This window comes from Aulonocara sp. 'chitande type north' Nkhata Bay, linkage group LG18 (assembly GCF_057382095.1).
Source record: "Aulonocara sp. 'chitande type north' Nkhata Bay isolate Kocher_YH1m ecotype deep benthic linkage group LG18, A_spYH_male_GT1.1, whole genome shotgun sequence".
NCBI lineage: Eukaryota > Metazoa > Chordata > Actinopteri > Cichliformes > Cichlidae > Aulonocara > Aulonocara sp. 'chitande type north' Nkhata Bay.
Genome location: NC_141361.1, coordinates 28284576 through 28307424, shown reverse-complemented (window position 1 = coordinate 28307424; position 22849 = coordinate 28284576). Strand labels below are relative to the sequence as shown.

At 41.1% G+C, this 22849-nt stretch overlaps 2 protein-coding genes across 5 annotated transcripts in view; one reads left to right on the top strand and one right to left on the bottom strand.

The window, feature by feature from the left end:
- Positions 1-1290, top strand: part of LOC147308859 (amyloid beta A4 precursor protein-binding family B member 1-interacting protein-like) — a 17500-nt gene extending 16210 nt beyond the window's left edge. Inside the window, exon 13 of the mRNA XM_086270527.1 lies at positions 143-1290. Within this exon, the coding sequence (XP_086126653.1) occupies positions 143-273 (131 nt within the window). The 3' untranslated portion in view covers positions 274-1290. The remainder of the gene's footprint in view (positions 1-142) is intronic.
- LOC147308858 (abl interactor 1-like) lies at positions 417-22849 on the bottom strand. 4 transcript variants are annotated; one of them, XM_086270523.1, is made up of 11 exons: positions 22589-22848; positions 17965-18132; positions 13916-14092; positions 10825-10839; positions 10243-10346; positions 9866-10006; positions 9044-9144; positions 8422-8637; positions 6799-6888; positions 3137-3322; positions 417-3055 (listed from the first exon to the last, which is right to left on the bottom strand). In XM_086270523.1, the coding sequence occupies exons 1-11, from the start codon at positions 22703-22705 to the stop codon at positions 2880-2882; spliced, it is 1491 nt and encodes a 496-aa protein (XP_086126649.1). In that variant the 5' UTR covers positions 22706-22848; the 3' UTR covers positions 417-2879. The 4 variants fall into 4 exon arrangements, with proteins under 4 accessions (XP_086126649.1, XP_086126651.1, XP_086126650.1 ...); XM_086270525.1 differs by lacking the exon at positions 6799-6888 and having other exon boundaries at positions 22589-22849; XM_086270524.1 differs by lacking the exon at positions 10825-10839.

The window sequence follows — 22849 nt, the reverse complement described above, 5'->3', positions numbered from 1 at the left end:
GATGTGTGTGTTACCTTTTTTATTCATTTTTTGAACAGTTTCTTTGTATCATCTTTGTATTATGTTATTTTCGGAATAAAGTCCTGAATATTTGAATCTGAAACTCAAGACTTCTTAATTTCATTCTTATGTGTCTTTACAGAAAAATCCAGTGGTCACACCCCTGAGGCGGGTCTATCAGCACCCAAAACCGCAAACCATACTGAAGACTACGAATATGAGCCACCACCCGACTTCATCCCTCCTCCCCCTCCAGAACGTACATCCTTTTGAGACTTTGTGTACATCGTGAATTAATCTCAGATAGCCTCGATTTAGCCAGTTTCTCCTAAAATAAGGCTGCAGTTACACATAAACACATAGCAGTGGTAAGATATAAGCGCATGTTTTGAAAGTTATTTATTCACAAATCTATATTTATTTGTGGTTTTTATTTGGGGGCACAAACATACAGTAGACAGCATGTTTACAGTATGCTGCAGATTGTTTCCATCTTTTGAGACAGCTCATTGGCACAAAACTCACAGTGCTGTCATTTGTTTCATCGAGCTGTTTATTACAAAAAAGGCTGTACATAAATTTCAATGAACACATCCTATGTACAAACTGAGAGGAGAAGACAAATATCGCATTCTGCTCCAATGAACATTAAAGTTTCGGATGTTTTTTTGTTTTTCTTTTCATTTCCACAAATGATCATAAGAAAACGCACATCAAAGAAAGGCGCCTTGACCTGTGATGCCCTGAAATGCTAGAGACGTTAAGTGGTAAACATTACAAAGTTTTGCACATCGGTGGTTGTCTCATGATTACTCTATGAAAAAAGTAAGTATAAATAAATCATTTACATAAAACTGCTATCGAATCCTTCCTCAGCAGTCTCACACATAAAAAGAAGCTGAATGCAGAGCTAGAAATACATCAGGTAGAAAAAGTCCTCACAAAACAAAATGACCTCATGATGGAATAAATACAATCAAGAAAGGGATGTAGTGGCGAATCATTCACTGTAATGACGTTTAGATACTTCCATGCTTTATGAATACTGTCGATATGATTGAGTCATATTCTGCCTAAAAACCTTGAAAATGTTCCCTTTCAAAATAAAAGTTGAATGCCCCTATTATTCTAAAGTACACGTGATTATGTCCATATGACTTGTTACAAACATATATTCTGAGACAGGCATTATATTGAATGATATTTGAGAGCGAGTTTGCACCAACAATCACTCCACCAGAACAGGCATCTCATTTCGTAGGACAAATCGGAACTTTTAAGACCTAAAGATTGAGATTCCTTCCTTCACTGCAGGTAGCGGGTGTCATTCGTGTGTAGCACAGAACGGACAAAAAGACATAAAGCGACTCCAGCTGAAGCACATCACCATCGCCGAGTCACCTACATTCACTACAAACACAAAAGTGGCCGAGGATTACAATCAAAACGATCGATAACGACACTAAAAGTCCTTTGTTACATTTCTGTGTGGGAGGAGTCTTGGACTTGAGGTTGTTTGGGTTGGTGATTATGGTTATTAAGCACCAATGTAAAGCACCGCACCAGCAACCACTGAAAGAACAAACAAAGCCTAAAGGTTAGTTGATACTTTGGAGATGGCAACGCTTGTGTTTGTGATAAAAGCCATGATGGAAATAAAAGTCATCACAGTTACCGCTAACTAATCAGTGCACAATGGAAACAACATGAAAAAAAAAACAAGAAAGCCACACGACTTAGTCCTTCCTCTGCTTCGCGTCACGAAGCAGCAAGCACGTGAGCGCTCTGCTACAGTAGCTGGACAGCATCGACAAATACAGTGATGGCGATCAAGACGATATAGTTGTGACCTAACGTAGAAAAATAAATGCCTGTACACAACCACTTTGCCTGAATCACGTTAAAATGGCACTGTGGGTGATGAATAAAATTAATTTTCAAGTAAAAATAAAGTAAAAAGTAAAGTAAAAAATTCTCAAAACATCCACTCTTGGCACCACGCCCTTCCCCCCACCCACTGACGCTGATGGAAACACTGGTGAAACACACTGACAAATGTACTGTACTGGCAGCTTCTCACATTACAGTTTATATACAAGTTAGAGAACAGAAAGAGACTCCATCAGAAAGAAGAAACTCTTTTCTTTTTTTTGCGATCAGTCTATACACTCACTTCAACCCCCACCAACAGCAGAGAGCATACTGAATACACAGCTCCTTCTGGCCATTATCCTCCTTAATATATTTTTTAAACACCTTGTGTGATTTGGACGTCAACGGCACATTCAGCTGTGTCCTAATGCACTTGATGACGTTCGTTTGTCCTTTTCAGGTCTCTGATAATGTAAGATCGTTGTTTTTCAAAAGGAAGGAAAGAGCTGGTCTGATGGTCTACAGTACAAATAAACGAGAAGGAAAAAGTGTGCAGCACTTTACCGTAAAGCGGTTACACTGTCTCGGTAAAACTGTAGCAGTGCGTCACTTTCTGGATCTACTGCATACTCGGAAAAAGCAACACTACATCTAGATTTACTCTGTATCCACTGAAGTTGTTATTGATGTACGTCATTTTGTCGTGAGGCAAAATGTTGCTGTTTGATGACAGTGGTGGGAAAAAAAGGCCTTTACTTCCAGACACAGGCCTTGCAAAGCTTCAACACCCTCCTACTTTGTGCGGCATCTTATTTATGTATTTATTTTTTTAATAGGGCAGATCAAACCCTTTCCTCTCCCCACAAAAGAAGAAAACTACTTATTAATTCACCATGGCACTTCATTCCAAACTGTATGAACTGCTATCGCTGCGCCGCATACGTCTGTACATCTTCACGGATTACCTCTGCAGCGCCATCACGTGTGGGGTTTTTTGTTTGTTTTCTTTAGTCAGCATAGTGCATGATCGACTCAACATAGTTTCCAGGGAAGAGTCCAGTGACGCCGTTGCAGACGCCTTCGAACCAGCCATCGTCGTTCTTCTTGATTATGTAGATGATGGCCCCTTCCATGAAGGACAGCTCGTCCTCCTTGTCCTTGGAGTAGTCGTAAATGGCCACAACTGTGGAAAATGAAAAAAACAGTAAAATGGCTCATTGCACTGGTGAAAGTCTAAATACAATGATTAACTCGGGGTACTAACCTTTCTCTAAGTAATTCTTGGGAGCCCACTGGGGGTCTCCATCAGCATAGGGATCGTTGTAGTGAACCACTGCGGCCTCCTCTTCCTCGTAGTCTACAGGTGGAGGCGGAGGAGGGGGAGCTGGCTCTTCAAAGACACCAATGTCCTCTGGGGGAGGTGGAGGAGGTGGGGCTGGGCTGTCTGTTACTAAAGCACGGCAGGAAGCAGAGGTGATAAGGCATTAAAGAAATAATGAGGAAGGAGTGTGTTCAGATCTCTCAGTCTGGGGATATTTCAAAATGTTCTCTTGCACTGTGATAGTGTTCACCTTTCAAAATCCTATATATTTTTTCAACATGTTACTGTTATGGCCTGGTCAGGTCAGAGAGACTAGTGTGCACCATGCACCGTTTCTTATATTTATTTTAACATATATAATTATCAAGCAACTATGATCTAAATCATTCCAAGTCTTCTAACTGTGTACACACATTAAATGTTCAGTGATTTAACTGCTCACTAGAGGGCAGCTGTGGGTCCCTTTAGTTTTTAATTGGACACTGATCCTGCAGCATCAGTTAATACTAGCACTGATCCAAGTCCCCGTGGCACTCATTTACTTACTAATCATTTATTATTATTATAAACTTCCTATCAGTGAAACATCAATACATCTTCTGCACTACAAGTGGCTGTTTACAGTTCCCGAAATATTCAGTTAACATTATAAAACAGTCACTCTGTATCACTTCTGTAAACGTGAAATCTCTCAGAGGATGCTGAACTTTCCTGGACACAGTTGTCCTCAGTAGCCGTTGCAGTCTTTCTATTTATTACTTCTAGTACTACAACTACCAGCCATGTTCTTCAGTTTATCCTGTAGTTGTTTAAGTAACGGTGGCGCTTAATCACACCTGAATGTGTTTTCTTCTTTCTTTAAATGACAGGATTCATTTAGTAGCTGTGTTATGCAACCACACACGTACTGTAACACTGTATGATTTGCATTTTTAAATTCGTCCAGTGAGAAGTGAACAGCGGCACTTCTCAAGCGCATACTTCACAAGAATACGACGTGATAAAATGGGTGGATTGGTGTGATTTTGAAAGCCCTGACTTTTTTCAGTCTTTTAACCAAATAAGTTCTCGTGCTAAGAGAGTCCTCTTGGAGCAGGTCTCCCTGCAACTTTGTAGTCTCGAGCCCAGTGATTAAAGAGAAACTGCACATCTGATCTAATTCATAAGCTTGCTCTTGAATTAAAGAACTGGCACAGGGGACTGAAATTAATGCAACTCTCCAATCTGCCTGCATAACCTTTTTTACAACAGGTCCAACAGCTCACTTTGGAGCTGTTAACAGCTGAAAACGCTTCGCTATAAAACAATAGCTGACTTTGGTTTTATTTCCCCTTGTATAAACACCACATACATTAGGCTTTTAGTAACGCAATATACTTCAGGCAAAGACAGAGCAAGACCATTCCCATTAAAAAAACATTAAAAGGCACTTGTACTGGTCCCCGTTTCTTTGTTTTTTTCCTAGTATTAAAGTGCTTCTCTTTGTGGCATTTTCTCACAAGAACTCGCTCGTTAAACATCAGTATTTTCTGTGAGGTGACCTCTTTTTAGCAGCAGACCTTTTCTTTGTTTAGTCTAGAGATGGCACGATACCACTTTTTTATGTCCGATACCGATACCGATATCATAAATTTGGATATCTGCCGATACCGATATGAATCCGATATAGTGTTTTTTAACCAACAAAACTGTTTTTTAAATATCTTGCTGCATTTTGCAAGTCTGCAAGTTCATACTCAAGTTTAAAACAACAACTACACTAAAGCTATTCTGTTATACCTGTATACAAAAAAAATGTTTCATAGTTCAGCAATACTGATCAATCTAATAAACTTAAACCTACACCATCCTCCCTATTCTGGTATTTTAAAGAGTACTTAGTGTAAATATTAAGCAACCTAACTAATAGGGTTCCAACTCCCAGCAACAACAAAATAAATAAATAAAAAATAGGGAACCACCCCCCACCCTCCACCTCATGATGCTTAATCGACGTAATCAACCTTAATTTGATGCAGTGTGAAAAAAAATGCACAGAAATCAATTATTTTTCAAGAAATATTAAATAGATTCAACATCTTTCTTCAACAAAATTGCAGACTGCACAGATGGTACCTTCCCAAAGGAAAAAGTACTATAGCTTACTAGGGTATATATATTAGACTTAATAGTTACTATATACAGTAATGGACTTCTATTCATTTTACATCAAATTAAAACTTTGTGTGTCAGATAATTATTTATTAAAAGCTCGACATTTTAAATGAGAATAAGAAAGAAAAGTATGTCTTTGTGCCCCTTTTCCCTGTTCATGCCCTATCGGCCCCCCTGGCTAAACTTTGCTAGATCCGCCCCTGCACAGTTACCAGCCGTCAGCTACGTAGAAAAAGATCCTCGAGTAGAAAGTAATATTAAATACATTCTAACAACAGCTGATCAAGCTTAAACGTGCTGCTGTTGTTCAGCCGCTGGTTTCCTCTTTCTGGTGCAAAGTGGGCCAAAAGCAAACAAGAAAGACTACTCCCGACAGAAAAGCCGATCAGCTGATCATTAAGCAGTTTCATGATTGAAGTAGCAGCCGGAGAGCGAGAGGCAGTCGCTCGTTAAGCTTAACGCAGGAATGCTTTACAAACATTCAGAGTTGGACTTACACACTTGCTTTACTTCTCTCGGGGATAACTTTGTCGGAGATGAAATGCCGGGTTGCTAGCGAAGCTCCACATGCTATCCAGACCACCGACAGGTCCCGCATGCCACAGCCGCTCTATCACGTGATGCATACTGCTCCGACGTGCTAACGTTCTGAGGTGAGTTACGGCGTGTTGCAAGTTTTGTGAGGTGCTTTCGTGATATTTAATGGATCGGATTACATTTTTTATTTTTCTCCGATATCCGATCCAGTAATTTAGGTCAGTATCGGACTGATACCGATACGTAATATCGGATCGGTCCATCTCTAGTTTAGTCAAAGTGATTAGTGTTCAGACTAACCAATCAGCTCTTCTTCCACATGCACATTAATCCCTGTTGCTGGTGGTGGAAATATAAAACGTGCCGCTTCCTGTGCACCAGAAAAACAAGAGAAAAGCCACCAGCTGATTTAGCAATAATTATTAGTTTAAGGCCAGTTTAAAAAGTGCAAACTACACACACTAACTCCATTGTTCATGTCGTTCCATGACTCGTGCAGAACTGTTCTTCGGTTCATTGAACTAGGGAGACACAGATAGTTTGATCTCTGCGTCTTTGCAGACAAGCGGCTGGTGAATCAGGATGCAGCAGCGGGTCACATTTTCTCTCCTCAGTGGACTGAGAGGTTTCAGTGATCTATCACCATGGCAACAGACAGACATCTGAGGGTGCTCCACCCTCAGCCATGCATCCAGCGCGATAAGGTAGTGTGAGTGTAGCAGTGTGTGGGTCCTGAAATGTGCTCAGAGCCCTGTCTAGTGCACTGGTGACGTTGCGTAAATTTTGTGCATGCTGAGGTTCATACCTGTGACTTTTGCACATGGCTGTGTTTGTACAGTCTACATTTCTAACTTTAACGGTACATGCAGGTATACCACATAAGTGTATGTTTCTGTCTGCTTTCTACTACTTACTGCTCTCCTGCATTCTGGCCACGAAGCCGGTCAGGGGGATCTGTGGGGTCAGCTGGACCACAGGAGGAGGAGGTGGAGGAGCCACAGACACTGGAGCCACAACAATCAGGCAGAAGGAGCAGCCGAGAGACAGAGAGCAACGGAGGTGTTTGGACAGGGAGAAAGACAGAAGACACAGAAAAAAGAGCAAAAGGGCATCACAGAGAAGAGAAAATCCAAATTGAGCATGTTGCAAAAGAAAGAGGGGAGGGGAGACAACAAAAAGCTTGTGAGCAAGCAAAAATAGCACAGAAAGCATTGCTGAGCAACTCGATTGAAAACTTCCAATCAGTGTTCTTTTGTGCTGCGTTTTTCAAGCTGGGCCGAACAGGCCTTCATCTAATCTCAGCCTGAGAATCTACCTCATCAGCATCTGTTTTAAAAATCAAACGCAAAAGCTGCAGCGTTTTCAACGCGGTGAAAGAAGTGCAAAGCACGACGCAGACCCAGAAACATGACAGCTACAGCTGCAAGATAACGCTTCAGGAAGACAGATACGGCTTCTCAAAGAATTTGCAGGAATCTCACTAGAGCAGTATTTTTGGATGCAGTTCAGCATTTTGGCTCACCTACACCCTTCACTTAAAAAACCTGTACCAACATAACCTGCATACATTCCCCTTAAAAATCTTTTTGCTGCACTGTCTCATCGTAAGATTAACCCTACAGACAAACAGAAAAACACAGCTGTCCTCACTCAAAGACATGATGTCACACACAGGCATGCCAGGTCTGACTCATAAATCACATGTATCGAGAGGGCGTCTGTAACCTCGCTGAAGTAATGTCCTAATATTCCATCGCGCTTTCACATCTATCCACAGCTACACCCTGTGAGATCAATGAGCTCCATCGTGTAATGAAACAGCTTTTTGTGCTGTTAAACCTCTGTAACATCCACCACGTGTCCAAACGTACCTTTTAGCTTCACAAAATTATAACAACTACACAGCAGACATCATCAAGATTATGCAATGTCTCAGTTAAAGCCTGTGGCTAACCAGGCTCAGTGTCATTGTCTCTCTCTCGCTTCTCGACAAGACAGACAGCCTCCTCCTTCTGTATTCTGTGCCAAGAAAGACAGTTTGTCCTTTGAGAGGAGCCATTAGAGGAGAATGGCTCAGAGAGAAGCCTGCCAAAATAAATTCTCCTCATTTGACAGAAAATATGCATTATGTCCTGGGTTTTCCCTCGTCTTGCAGCTGCGAGCATTTTCTACCCTGAAATGCCATCTGCCTGCTCACCGGTCTCCCTGAACAAGAACCTTCCTCCAGCTGACTAAAATAATAATGTCATAACTCAATTAGAAAAGCTAATGTAACACTCCGCGTAGCAGGGCAGAGGTGGGGAGGATTCAACAACCCCGACTTCTGTTATTACAGTTCATCATTCATTTTCATTAGCCCCTGAAAAGGCTAGCCCGCATAGCTGTTAGACGAAGAGGACCAAACGCAGAAGTATGAGTGGCCAAATTCTAAATGCGTATTTCATTATATTAGGACAGGATGTGAACTTCTTGCTCCCGAACCTATTTGTGCAGATTATCTCTAAACACCAAGTGCTTCAGGAGTCCTTTGACATTACCTGGGTTCTGAGTGTATGTTGGGCCTCCGTTAAGATGGGGCTGCTGGGAGGAGACGGAGGGTGCGCGGCGATACGTGCCAGTGGCCGACACCATGGAGGCTGAGGAGGTGGTGGAAGAGTTGTGACGGGAGATCTGGCGGGAGATGGTGCCAAACTGGGACATGGGGATGGGACCCAAGCCGGGGCCCTGGGGCACAGAGGCCGACGATGGGGCCACTACAAGAGGGGAGAGCCGGTGTGAGCAGCATTTATATTCAATTTACTTTATTGAACACACCACTACACTTGCTCTCTCTGTGCCCAGTGTCCCAGATTTCCTTCATGCCTTGGTCAGAATTTTCTTGCATAGCAGTTTCTTTACTATATATTTAATACTGGTTTGAGCAAAAGGTCAAAAACATGGTTATGAAATATACATTTTCAGTAAGGCTATATGCCTGCGGCACTTTTTCCATTATTATAATGTGACAGAATACACAAGAGTAAATCTACATCCTGTCAGTTTTCTAAAAAAACAAAAAAAAAATCTATCCCAACTTCTATTCCAGATTTAAAGCAAAACTTTGCTCAGTTTAGAGTCACATGCAGGAGACGAGGAGACACAGCAGCGCTGGGAGCTCACCTTGCCCCATACTGGGAGGAGAGGGTGTGGGAACTGCTAGAGGGACACCGACTCCACTGCCTCCACTGTTCTCCCTCCCACCACTGCCACCACTGCTGCCACTGCACGGAGAGCAAGGGGAGAGTTCGTGGCAATCAGTAGAAATGTGTGAGACAAACTTAATTACATAACAAAGTTTGACATCCTATCATTAGTCTCTCATATGTCACTCTGTCTGCAACAATGTGCCCATCACTATGGCAACCAATATCGATTTCTGCGAAGAAGTTGCGGCGCACGTAGAAGAGAAGTTTATGTAGAAAAAAAGGAAGAGCTCTAAAGGTCAAAAACACAGACTGAAGGAATTAATAAAGAAATGTAAATATCTCATTTTTTAAAAGTCTTATCTGCTGATTCCTATTTTACTAATAATTTTTTACATTTTTTTGTAACCAGACATTTCAATTTGAAAAAACACTGGTGTTTCCCTAGTGTCAGGAAGGTTATCTGATGTAAAAAGCAGCATTTTTAAATAAGAAAACACTAATCAGCCCTTTCACATTGTCTTCATATCTGCACCAGGTTAGAGGGCCTCGTCAGTCTCACTGAAAAAAGTTACAAGCTCCCCATTCCTACAGAAAACAAACTGCAGCATGTCTCACTTTATCTAACACATTTTAAATGCTCTGGTCATTTCTTTACATTATTGCTTACATCGGCTTATTTCACTCCTCTCAAGTGGTTTAAATGCATATACTTAACATTTGTGCCCCATTTACCTGTAGTTCAGCTGTAACGTGGTAAACAGCAATCGAAAACAAAGTTTAAATGGATCTGTGCTACCTGTGTGTCCTGGGTCTCTGATTGAGAGACGCTGTGCGCGCGGGGCTGTGCTGGCTCCCGAGTCGGGCCGGGCTCGTCATGTAGTCATTTGGCACCACTGGGGGCTTCACAGGCTCCAGTGTTTTGTAGGGAGTGTTACGTCTGGAGTCAGGTGAACACAGGAAAGAGGAAAGTAGAGTTTGTTTTCAGTTTCATGAAAGTAATAGAATAAAATAAAGAATAGGGAAACTTTAAACATTTGAACTGTTTGCTAAAATATATCTCTGCATTCATAACCTACTGTGTGTTTCATTGGTTTGGCAGGAAGCCCCAGTTTAACAGAGACCAGATGGGACCACAACCTCTTACACCACGCAAGTTAAACTGTAGGTTCTTACCCAAGGGTACCACGACCAGCCATGGGAGGGCTTGGAGGCTTCTGTGAAGGTGGGTTGGTCCTTGAAAGGGTCCCCCCTCGTCCCGCCGCATTGTTCCCATGTTGCTAGACAAAAAAGAGCAAGTTAAAAGCCTGTTTTTCTGTAACGTAGCGATTTTCCTACCAATGAACCTGACTCTCAGGAGTCATTTCAACGATGATGAACAAGCAAACTCGGATGAGGTTCACCTGTACTGTATGAATGGAGAAAACACAAAGCACCAGTATGAAGGTGTCTATTGTCTTACATAAAGAGTGTATGATTAATAGTAATAGATGGATGAAGAGATTGTAAATCTAATTATACAACATACACATGAAATATCTTATTATATATACACTGATCCTGCTTTATTGGACTGCCTTTGCACCAAATCCGATTAGTTTCTTACTGTAAAAAAATGTGTAACTGATTAAAGGTGCACATCCTTCTATGCGTCTCAAAGGTAGAAAGACATGTTTCATGGCTTCATGGGCACCTTGATAATGTGGCTCTGAACATCAATTTATGGACAATAAGAGGAGAAATACAAGCATCTCTTACCTTGGCCTTAAGCCACTGAGTGCAAGCAGGCAGAAAGAGAAGACAAAAAACAAGCTCATTGGTTAAAGACTGGTAACAGTAACTTTGTACCCACACTACATGATGCTGACAGAGAATCAAGAAGAAAAAAGGAAGGGAGTGTATTGGTGTGTTCAGAGCAAGTGTGAAGTAAGGCTTTTCACATGAATACAGTTGAGTGTATTTAGACCATTTCACAATCCACAAATACTTTTATGTGGGAAAGACTGTGAACCACTACCGTGTGTGTGCTACTAATTTTCCAGGTCACAGACTGCTCATCACACTGAATCTATAATTGCAATTTTAATACTGTTCAAACTATACTTCATTATAAGCCAAATTCTAGCAGCATAAAGGAGGTTCAATTTATAATAATATAAAACTGAGGAAAAAGGCAACTTAAAACATTAATACATTTAATGTTTATCTGATTATTATATATTATTATTGCTAGCCTTTAATGTCAGTTACTCCTATGTTCACTTGAACACCTGCCTGCAGTAGAAGTCACACCAAATAACCCAATTTAGGTTTTAACCAACACAGAGGAAGAGCTCGCTTTTGGTCCACTTTGTACACAAACATTTGAAAAAAAAAAGGACATGGAAACACTGTTTATGTTTTGTTTTGTCCCCTCTATGTCTGTATCTGGATCTGTGTTACAGACTGTAATCAGGATAAGAGTCACTTTAGTGTCTAGTCGAGGAGCGGCTGAGCTACATGCTTTAAGTGTCGTACCAGGAAAATAAAAAATTGGGTAGTAAAGTGGTGTGAGGTCATAAATAACAGAGTCTCTGAGTGGCTGTAATGTGGCTAAACCTATCACCATGGTAACTGCCAGAAAATGCCAAAAAAAAAAAGCCATTACGGTGAGGGGTTGAACACAGTCGTCCACACATGCATGAATGGGTCTTTCCAAGTTCGAGAATGATTTCCCATCTATCCGTGGATAAATTCCCCTGGACGTGGGGGAGAAAAGGGATGGGGGTGGATGAGTGCTCCTCTAAAGCTTGAGGGAATCCACCTCAGCCAAGAGGAAATGGGCTGTGAGGATAGAGCGCTAATAAGCTGCTAATATTTCCCAGCACGGCAGGAACACAGCCCAGACTCATAAATGCAGGAAAGCAAAATTACAAACATACCCCCACACCTGCATTAATATACCTCTGAATATAGTGTATTTCTATGTGGTGGCTGTAACAGTAGTGAATAGGGGTCGAAACTATATCACAATATCTCAAAGAAATCTGCAATAATGATTTTTCTGACTTCATAGAAAAAAATAGTGAGCAGTGTCTTTTATCAGTGATTGGAGTTGGAGATACAAACAAAGTCAAGGCCATTTTCCTTCTTTTCTAATGAGCTACTGTCACTTTATTTTGAAGTCTAAATCTAAATATAGCGACAAGGTGCCATGAGCAACAGCATACTGCTAGGAGCAGTGGTACCATTAAAATCTTGATATCCTTTCTTGATATCCAATCACATTCATTCTTATAGTACAATAATAGTGACACAGTGACTAAGCATAAGTCAAATATAAGAAGAAAACTAACCTGGATAATGTTTCCCTGCTTAACCCGTTAAGAAAAAGTCAATTAACTTTGAAACTTCAGCAGTCACCAAATAAAATCCCACCAAAAAATTAAATCTAACTCTCGCACACTGACTTGCTTGCTGTTATATTTCACAAACACCTGATTGTAGTTTAATACATGTACAGCAAAATGATGTGCAGGGGATACTGTGCAAGTCTTTCTCTGACACACCTATGGCACATTCAGGTGTGCAGATATTTAGTCGGGCCACACATATTGAAAAATGTCTGGGATGCTGTCTCTTGGGTCGAGCTTTTTGAGCAGTTCACAGATTTATATATGTGTGCATGAGAAACAAACTGTATACATTCTCGTTTGCACAAATGCACATTCATAAGCGCCTTTACATACATACACAAGTAGCCAGGAAGAGAATTAAAAAGGAGCCAGCAGCCAGAGAGCTTTGAATCCAAAAATGCATTTCACAAGCCCAAACTGATTATCTAAACCTATTTAAAATAAGTCAACTTCATTACATTCACAATGCTCATCCAAATGTAGACTCGTGTCTTAGAAGCACGAACTGCTGTTTCCTTTTGCAGATTTCCAGATGGACAAAAAAAGAAAAGATTGCAGATTTTCTTGCATCTACAATGTGCTGATTTCTGCAGAGATCTGTCATTTCTATCATTCCTGAATGATGCTCAATTTGCATAGTGGGCCATGCCAAATCCGTCTCAGTGTGAGCCAGCTCTCAAAGGAGGAAACACTAGCTTTTGAATTTGAATCAGCGGATGTTTGAAAATCAGCGGACAGCCACTATCTCAACAGAGACAGACCAGGGGAAAGGGATACAGAGGCCAACTGACACACACGCACTATGGAAATTTATGACACAAGCAATCAGTGCGTATAACTGTGTGTGCACGCTGACACAAGCACAGACACACAGTCTTGTGAAATAGAGGAAGATGGGGGGGGAGGAGAGGATGGATCATGGGGAGAGAGAATAAAAAAAAACTGAAGAATGAGGCGGAAGAAAGACTGAAAGATTTTTACTTTTTTTTTACAATTTGAAGAGAGTGTGATGGTGTGAGTAACACTTGGCTATGATAGTTCCCTCAAAAACACACACACAGTCGATTAATAACTAGCAGCTTGGGTAATTGTTACCGGGCATGAAAAACTCTTGCCTGTGCAGCTATTCTTGGATGGGCTGAAGTGTTTCCGTGCTTAATCAACTAAAAGGCCAGCGTATTGATCAGCTCGCAGCCTGGGTGGGAGTGTGTGAATGAATTATGAATGCAGACAGTGAGGATGCTCACATGCAAGTACCAGGTGTAAACTTGACTAAGTATGTGTATTCCTCTCTGGCAAAATTGATTACTGGGAGAAAACACGGCAATTTATCAAAGTAATGGACAGATGCAACAGTTTGGTAGTAATTATGGTGGAATAGTGCAGAGACGACTTTACTCTTACTCCTTGTTAGAAGGCTTTTATTTTAACACAATGAAGAATATTTTCCTTACCTTGACGCCGTGTCCTACATCATCCAGCAGCGTGTAGTCGATAGGCTTTCGAATGTAGCGCACCGGCCGCTCCATGTTGCCCGGAGCGATGATCTTGTGGGTACGAGAGGTGTTTTTGTTTGTGGTCAGGATGCCGATTTCTCGGCGGGCCACCTTCTCCTTATGGATGTCCACGGTCTGTTTGAGGAAAATATAATATGGTCACTTCCTGTTTTCTAAGGTGGGCCTGTAAATTTGCTTTTAATGTAGGGAGGTGATACGGCATGTAACTGAACGCTAAAACCATGTGCTTTTATTCTTTCATATTTATTTATACTATGATGAAATTATGTTGATGTGCCCACACACATCAACAAGTGGATGAGCTGGTGATCAAACCACCAACCTTCGCCCAAAGCGAAGGCTCGTTTTAACTTCTGAGCCATCATAGTGCACTGCAGTGAAAACTGTTGTTGACAACAATTTAATTCAAGACAATTACACTTAATTTGAAGCTGATTTTCAAAGAGAATATGTGTAAATGAAATACGCGAGAACTACTGTTATTTGACAGCTTCTAGCTCTGTTGTGTGCACTGTTCACAACCAATTTTTTGGCTACTGTGCACAGAGTAATCTATGTTTAAAACTGTTACACCATCACCAGCTTCTATTGCTTAATATAGTTTCAACCAGCATTCAAAAGCTGCAAAGTGGACATGTAGTTGTACAAAAAAAAAGTCAGCATCTGTTTACAGCAATTCAGTAACAACAATGTTACAACAATTGTTATTTATATATATATATAGAGAGAGAGAGAGAGCACTAGGGGCGGTGGCTCCCAAGCTAGGCAAGTAGCTCCAGCAGATCCCGGGAACAACAACAGATCTCTGTCCAAAAGAGCACAGTCCTAGGAACGGCTACGATACAGCGCAGGACCCTCAAGCTCCCAGGCCTCTGGTAGAGGACCCGAGCTTGAAGGATAGACCGGGGTGAGAGGGGAATTTATATATTATATATATATATATATATATATATGTATGTATACATTGCAAATGGACACAAAGAAATATACTATAAGAATAACATGTGTTTTAGAGCTTCATTTAATTATCTTTAAACATTTTTCCAACCAAGAGACTCAAAATCTGAGAAGAACTGTCAAGTTGTGCTACCCTCTCACTGTGTCTGAGATGAAGTCTCTGAGCTCTATCATCTATTTATCTGAGTGTGTGTGTGTGTGTGTGTGTGTGTGTGTGTGTGTGTGTGTGTGTGTGTGTGTGTGTGATATTGTAGGCTCTTTCTTTAGGAGAGGAAACTGAAGTGACACGCCCAGCTTCAGCTGGGAAGTTACAAAAAAGACCTGCCCATTTCCTGCCAGTAACAGGCGAGCTGAGGTGCAGTGTAGATTAGAGAGAGTGAAAAAAACAGAAGGACAGAGAGGCACAGAAATGAGAGAGAGGCACACAAGACAGAGGCACTAGAAGCTGATTCTGGGGCGTTTACAGTAATTAAAAAGAGATTGAGAAGAGAAGAAAATGATGAAATAGAAAAGGAAACTTCACTTTAGAGCTACTTTCCTCTGTATGCATTTCCTCTGTGTTTACATTGCTAAATGCATCGAGACATAACTGTTATCTAATGAGTGACGACAGCAATGTCTGCCCTTCATGATCTTTTGCGATCTCATTTTCTTTTGTAATCTCTTTAATAAACATCTGCCTGTCTGCTCAACCCTGTGGAGTGTGTTTTTGACAACAGATGGTACAGATGGTAACTCTCACTGCCAGAGCTATACAGTGGTGTCATTCTATTAAATCTGTTCTTAAGCAGATGATCATTCTCTGCAGAGCAACTGAGCGAGCTGAAATGTCTGCACCAAGTATGGTTTTAAGACATGTAAACGATGAATTTATATGTCAATGATTTCATGTATAGTTTGATATTAACTAAATCCAAACAACTAATACGGTTGATGCTATATTTTACGGTAAAGAGGTGTCCATAAATGTGTCGCCACAATCTTTTGAATTTACACTGCAATATAGAGTAATGCGAAGTTGATCCTGCGCTTAAGAGGATTGGACCAACTGAAATGGAGCTGAAAAAGGCACAAGTGGGTCATTGAGCTGATGGATGACAATTTCGGGGAATGAACTGAGAGATAAATCAGAAAGAAAAGACAGAGTGAAAGTGGAAAAGAAACCAAAGTGTAGAGTTTCAGATCTCCAACAAAATCAAAAGGAAGCATGTCCATTTTTATCCATAACCATTTAATTCAGGTTCTAATTCAGATTTCTCCTTTGATTAGACATGCTGCTGCTTTGCATTTTAGGGATTAGCCTGTACTGTATATTTCTGCCAAAGACTTTTCTGCTGAGGCCTTTTAAATCAGACATGGGTTTGGCAGCAGCGTTTGCCCACCTTTCTTTCTAGAATGATAAATTGATAAAGTGCCACAGCAAAGCAAAGTTAAATATTCATTTTGTGTAGAGAGAAAAGCCATTATGGGGTATATGTAAAGTTAATGATCTTTTCCTGAACTTTTAAACGATTCAAGCAGATTTAAAGCCATCTGTGTTTTCAGGGGCATGCATTTTTTTTCACCCCATCATTGAGTTTATGAGACTGGTTTTGTTTGCTTCTTTACTTGTGGTTAAATTTTGCATTTCCATTTTGCATGAAAAAATTATCAGAGGTGTGGCATGCCCCACCCTGGAGGAAATTAACCTTTGGAGCCGATTCATACACTAATCTGAATCAAGACATTTTTGGAAGGATTCTTTATCGTTGCAAAAAAACATTGTGCCATATCTTCATGAATATATATCAAACCGAAAGAATAAAAATTGGGAAACACTTTTGGTGAAAGTATTCCAAACTGACCTAGATCCAGATGTTCTTCTGGATCCACGGACTCAATTCATGCATGGTGTCAAATAAATGCAGCCATGGAGAAGGCATGCAGTATTATGGACTGCTATTAGATTTTCACGCACGCGAGGCAGCTTGCATGAACTAAAAAAGACATAACCGGTTAGCTTGTTCATAAGATGCTGTTGTGGTTTCCTGTCTAAGAATCTTTTTGAAGCTGTCTTGATTGCCTGTAAATCAAATTGCAGAATTTAAATTAAAAACCTAATTCTCTGAAATGTATAGCACAAGCTTGCTTTGATGGTGTTGTGAAAAAGGGCAGATATGTTCGCAGAATGCCATGTAACAGAATAAAAAGCATGGCCTCACTTTGCTTTTACAGCTTCAGCAGTACAGAAAGAAAAATATGTGACTTCTAGAATCAATCTAGTGGTGAAACGAGTGTTTTTCTAGCTATGAAATGACAAAAAAGGCTGCAGTGAAACATTGTGGCCAGACTAAAGCTGATAGAAGTCGCTTCTCAGTTACGATCAGGTGAACGTACTGACTCAACAGTTTCTCTTCTGTGCTGCTGCACATCAAGGGTGCCATTGGGTGTGAAGCAGAAACATCAAGTAGGGGAAGTAAAGCTCTACTGAGCACCTTTAAAGGATTGAGAATAGTGTTTGGTTGTCCGCTGTGAGATTGCACCTGACTGCTACCGCTCCGCAGTTTGCAGAGTAAAGTGGGAGCTGAAAATGCAAGCTAGAGTGCTGGCGTCAGGGTTTCACTTCATTCTGACAGGCTTAATGAAGCGCACAGGGAGGGGACGGGACATTCAATGGCTGACAGGCAGGGTGGCCGCATGAAGCGCACACAGAGGAACAGAGACGGAGAGAGAGAGGACTGCTGATGAAGCAAGCGGGACTGATGAGGGACTGTGGAGGATTGGCAGCTCCAGCATGATCCATGCCCCCGCCATATCTGTCAGTCTTTATAATACATGAATGTGCCATTGTGCAGTTTGGTATTATGACACTGAATAATAGCAGACTGTGGCATTTTACTGTACTTGAATAACTTTTATCTAGAGAGGAAAAACCTATCTTTGTTCATTTGATGGATAAAGCAGCGATTAGACTGCTAAAATCAGAGTTGACCTTCTTGGCTGATGATTCAAATCCCATGCACAAATACCGAATCTGTTGTGGTGCGTACCTGGGAGATGTGGTTGATGGACGATTCCATGCGTCGTAGTTGCGAGGCTTGAATATCCAGCAGCTGCAGCACATTGTTTGCTAAGGCATTGATCTGGTAGGCCACGCTGGCCAGAGACTGAGTGGTGTAGGCTTTGGTCTCCTCCAGGGCCTTCTTCTTGTCTTGAGCCTGGCAGGGAGAGGGAGAAGAACAAACTGATGTAAAAAACAAGTCAGTGGAAATGTGTGTGGGTGGAAGAAATGGAGAATTTGGCAGAAGAAAGTAAGGTGTAAAGTCCATAAAAGCAAGACAAAATGCTGTACTGTAATTGTTCCTCTCCTATCAGTTGTGTGAGCTGCAGAGTGAGAGGGCAGTTGTCTACAGGGAATAGTATTTGACATCCTCTCTTTGCTGGTTTTAAACTGCAAAGCCATGTTACGATCTGAAGGGAAGTGAAGGAGAAAAGTTTGTGATTCTGTGAAGCAAAGGCTTTGTGGACTACTACACAGCCTGAAATTGGGACAATGTCCGAACAACTCCGACGGGCAACATGGGACAGGTGCACAGTGGGATTCGAGCCCAGAAAACAGGAATGCCAGGACATTTCCCAAATCTCCACCCGGCTGTGCAAACCATCTGCTTCTGGATGCCTTTAAATAGCAATGTGACTGAACGGACATATTTATAGTTTGGAAACAAAACGGGAGAATGCGGCCACACATTGAAGCACTCCAACAGCGAACTACCACAGAAAGACTACAACTTACAACTACTACACAATCTACACCTGACTTATAAACAATATATCGTTCTGCTTCTGTAATGTGTACAAAAACAGAAATGTGACACTTAAGATTGCCTCAGGTCATGATCTTCATGATTAAGCTCCACCTGTCCTAGCAGACTACAAGAATGCCAACGAATGTTTTAATCAATTATCATTAATTATTAGATCATGATAATCAATATTTTGATTTGCTGACATTGATATTCTGTCCAACCCCTATTTACAAACTGTGCCTACAGGATCACACATTCACTGATGCTACTGTGATGACCTAATGTCCTGCCACCATGCAACGGTTTCACCAAAAGCTGTGTTTTAGATCAGGGTGCCTGCACCTGTTTCCGGACTGCTGATTGGCTAAACTTATCATGATAAGCAAATGTTTTTCAAATGTTGAAGTCTCACCTTATAGTTTTTTAAATGAAGAGTTCATAAGCATTCAGGCCGATTCACTGCTGTGTTGTATGCTGTACAGCTACTATATACATCAGTTATCACATGCAAGCTGTTTCCAAACCACCACGTGTTTACGTGTGCTTGGTAGCAAGAGGTTAAACACCTACACCATGACAGCACTTTTGAACATGACCACCAAACCACCTGCTCTGTGACCCACTGCGAGTTTAGCACAGAAACTGGTTTTCATACCTTAGGTTGGGAAAGGCTGACTTACATAACTCACTGGATGACTACTGAAAGACCTCACAGAGCTATTAACACACAACATGTGAAGCAATGCTAGGACAGTGCTTGGATACGTAGTGATTCTTGCATGAGCTTAACACGAGCACAAAGAGGTTTAAAACTAGTACTGCACGGAAACACACACATCTCCCTTATACACATTGTCCACTCTCTTTGGGATTTCGTATTAAGTTTACAAAAGGCTTTTTGTAGAGGCTCTAATTGGAATTCCTTTTTTGGTATGTGGAAGACTCCTATCTAAACAATGCGGTAAAATAAAGCAAATTCAGTGAAATACAATACTGAGACAAGAATATCCTCAGGAGTTATGAACAAAAAACACTATGAGTCAGAGGGGTGTCGAGTGAGTTGTAGTTTGGGGGGGGTTGGCAGGGCTAACATTCTTATATTACAGAAGGGTGAAATGAGTAATATGTGTGGTTACGCATACACAAACGATATACTGAAGCAAAACTAAGAACATAAATGTTCAGAACAATTTACACACCAGTGGGTTTGTAAAAAGCAGAACAATTTCACTGCGAGAGATGCTATTTTAATACACAAAGACCTTAGAAAGTTACTAAAAAAAACTGAGTCCTGCTTTCTTGTCTTCAGTTTGGTATGTGACACTTTTTCAAACAGCTTCTGATCTAAGAATAAAACTTGTGTCTTTTTCCTGCAGCCTGCCTGGGTAGATTTACATATCATGGCATGCAGTTTGTTTTTTTACATAGCGTCATCATTTCAGGTGACTGTGTGAGTTTATGAACGCAGTTTTAAAAACTGTCCACGTGGGATTATGCAGAGCTACTGTATCCAAGCTGATAACGTGGTTTGACAACTTGGGAGCAAAAGGCAGAAGACATTAGCATTTTCCATGTTTGATTTTTACCCAGCACAATATAAGGATAAGCTACGTTGGCCTACATAATACTCTCAATCCCCTTCATTCCCTGTTGTGTTTGTCAAGTGTGTTTACATGCACGCAGGATCTGAGCTAATGTTTTTAACGTCCCTAAAGAAATCATTATTCGGGAAAAGCCACACACATGCGAGCATTTTCATATTCCAGCCATGATGTAGGAAATAAACCAAGCAGCAGCCCTGGGCTTTCAAACTCAGCAGTGAAAGGGAATCAAACTAGCACACAATCATTTTCAAACATTTTCAAATATATATAAGCTTATGATATTTTTCTGAAATTAAGGCCTGATAAAAATGTGGAACTTATATGACACTTCAAATCTCTTAATGCACAGAGTAATTCCTTAGTGCCTTTGTCTCATTCACCTACACATAAATGATTCATGGAGATAGTAAATCTTATCTGGGTGACACCAGCTGGCTCCAAAAAAACATCCCTGTGTTTTCTGCAGATGACTCACAAAATATGATTACATGGTTTATTGTTGGCTTCATGTGGTGCTGGGATTTTGACAGGAGCAACATTCAGTAGTGCTAAGAACAGACACTGCATTAAAAACAGGTGTGCCACAAAACACTTTGTTCCTCACTGTCCACTACAAATACATATGTTTCATTAATCAAAAATAAATAAAAAGGGATTCCTTTTTTGTTTTGTTTTTAGATGGATGGATGAACAGGGATTTGCATTTTTGATGAGCTCATATGTGAAGTACCTTTATATTCCACAACCTAAATAAATTTGAAACGACACCATGACAATCGGTTTTTCATTTCCTTTAGTTTATCAGTATCAAAAGAATCAATCTGATGTGACAGTCTTTTTGCTATTATTATTTATTGAGTGCTCCAAATTCCTGTTTCACAACATATGACACCTGGTCTGTAAACTAAAGCCTCTAAGCTCCTGCTTCTTAAAGCAGCTAAGTTTGCCACCAGGTGCATGCCATTTCCTCTCAAACCGTCCAACTGATCTGCAGAATAATAGCTTCCTGCATGATCTAGCTCTGAAAGTGTTGCCTCACAACACCGTGTAAGCCCATCAGTAGGAAACGTGCATTCAAGCAGTCTAACCTACATTGCATTTTTGATGACAACCGGGGTAAAGTGATCTGATGTGCTTTTACTGTGGGCTTTCAAGGCAGCACGGTGACGAAGAAATTGCCAAGCTGGAGCGCAGTTTCTGATTCAAAGTGGTCTTCTGTTCACACCAGACCATTGAAGCCACTTTGATGTCAGCTCCCAGTATTCCTCACATTTACTCAATGCACTCTGTGGGAGACTAACAACTGAGGTTTATTGTTAATACCTCATTTAGCCAGATGCCTCAATGCTTTACTGATTTTTTGACTTAATATTTAGTGAATATAAGCACAAAAAAACAAGCAGGCACACCTTTCATTAACCTGCACCATGCATGCAATCACAGGCATTATAAGATCCACACACACATTCTCTGGGGCCACGTTTTGCAGTAGACCGTTATATCAGGATCATTACACATTTATAGACTTGGACGAATTGCATGTAAAGTCTTTAGCACTTGGTTTACTTTGTGATGTATAAACTGGCAAGAAAGCTCACAGATGAGAAATGCCTTTAAATCCAGTGCTTAATGGCTAAAGGGAAGGGCTAATTCGTGAATATGCCACAGTTTTAGTGAGTTTCTAGTGAATAAATGTGTTATAATAATCGCTCTGTGACAGTATTACATTTTCAAAAATATACATACAATTGTTAGCTTTTGTATTTTAAACGACCAAAGGGAAGGCTCGAGCCTTTTTTTCGTTTTATAATACTGTTATGCCGTTTTCACGTGCGGTGAGCGTGCGGTTTTAGTCACGTAGGGAGGAAAAAAGAAGGAAAAAAAAATCGGTTTTGAGATTAGCCTCCTTCACAGGTACCTACCACAGAATGCAGTCAGTGACAACCTACTTAGTCATAACAACGACACACCCTCTAAAAGCCCCCAGCAGCTCTCAGCTCACCGAGGAAACCCTTTAAAAAACAGAAACCAGAGGGATAACGAAACACAGCCATGCCCGACATGGCACCGAGCGGCCCCTTAAACCAGCGTACCGGGAGAAAAGACCACTCGGTGTAGCTAGCGATTTGATAGTCGCTTTCGTTCCGACCAGCATTTCCTGCCCCTGTGGTTTCACTCACTCCCACTACAACACCGCAGACACGACGGTGATAAACCAGTAAATTCACCATATGCAAAGGCGGTTTTTAGGCGTTTCTTACCTGAACATAATTGTTTTCACAGTATTCCGCTACCCGGGACAGGTTCTGGTAGCTTTCCACGAGTGCTCTTTTACCGGCAGGGATTTCCTCCTCTAATAGCATTTGTAGCTCTGCCATCTTACATCCCTTTGCATTTCTCTCCTGCCTGTCCTTTTTCTCAGCGAGGCGAGGCGGTGATGCTGTGCTGTGTTGCTGAGAAAGGGGCTCCCCCGCCTGGCATTGTCGGGCCGCTGGCCTGCGATTCACAACAGCCCGTGACTA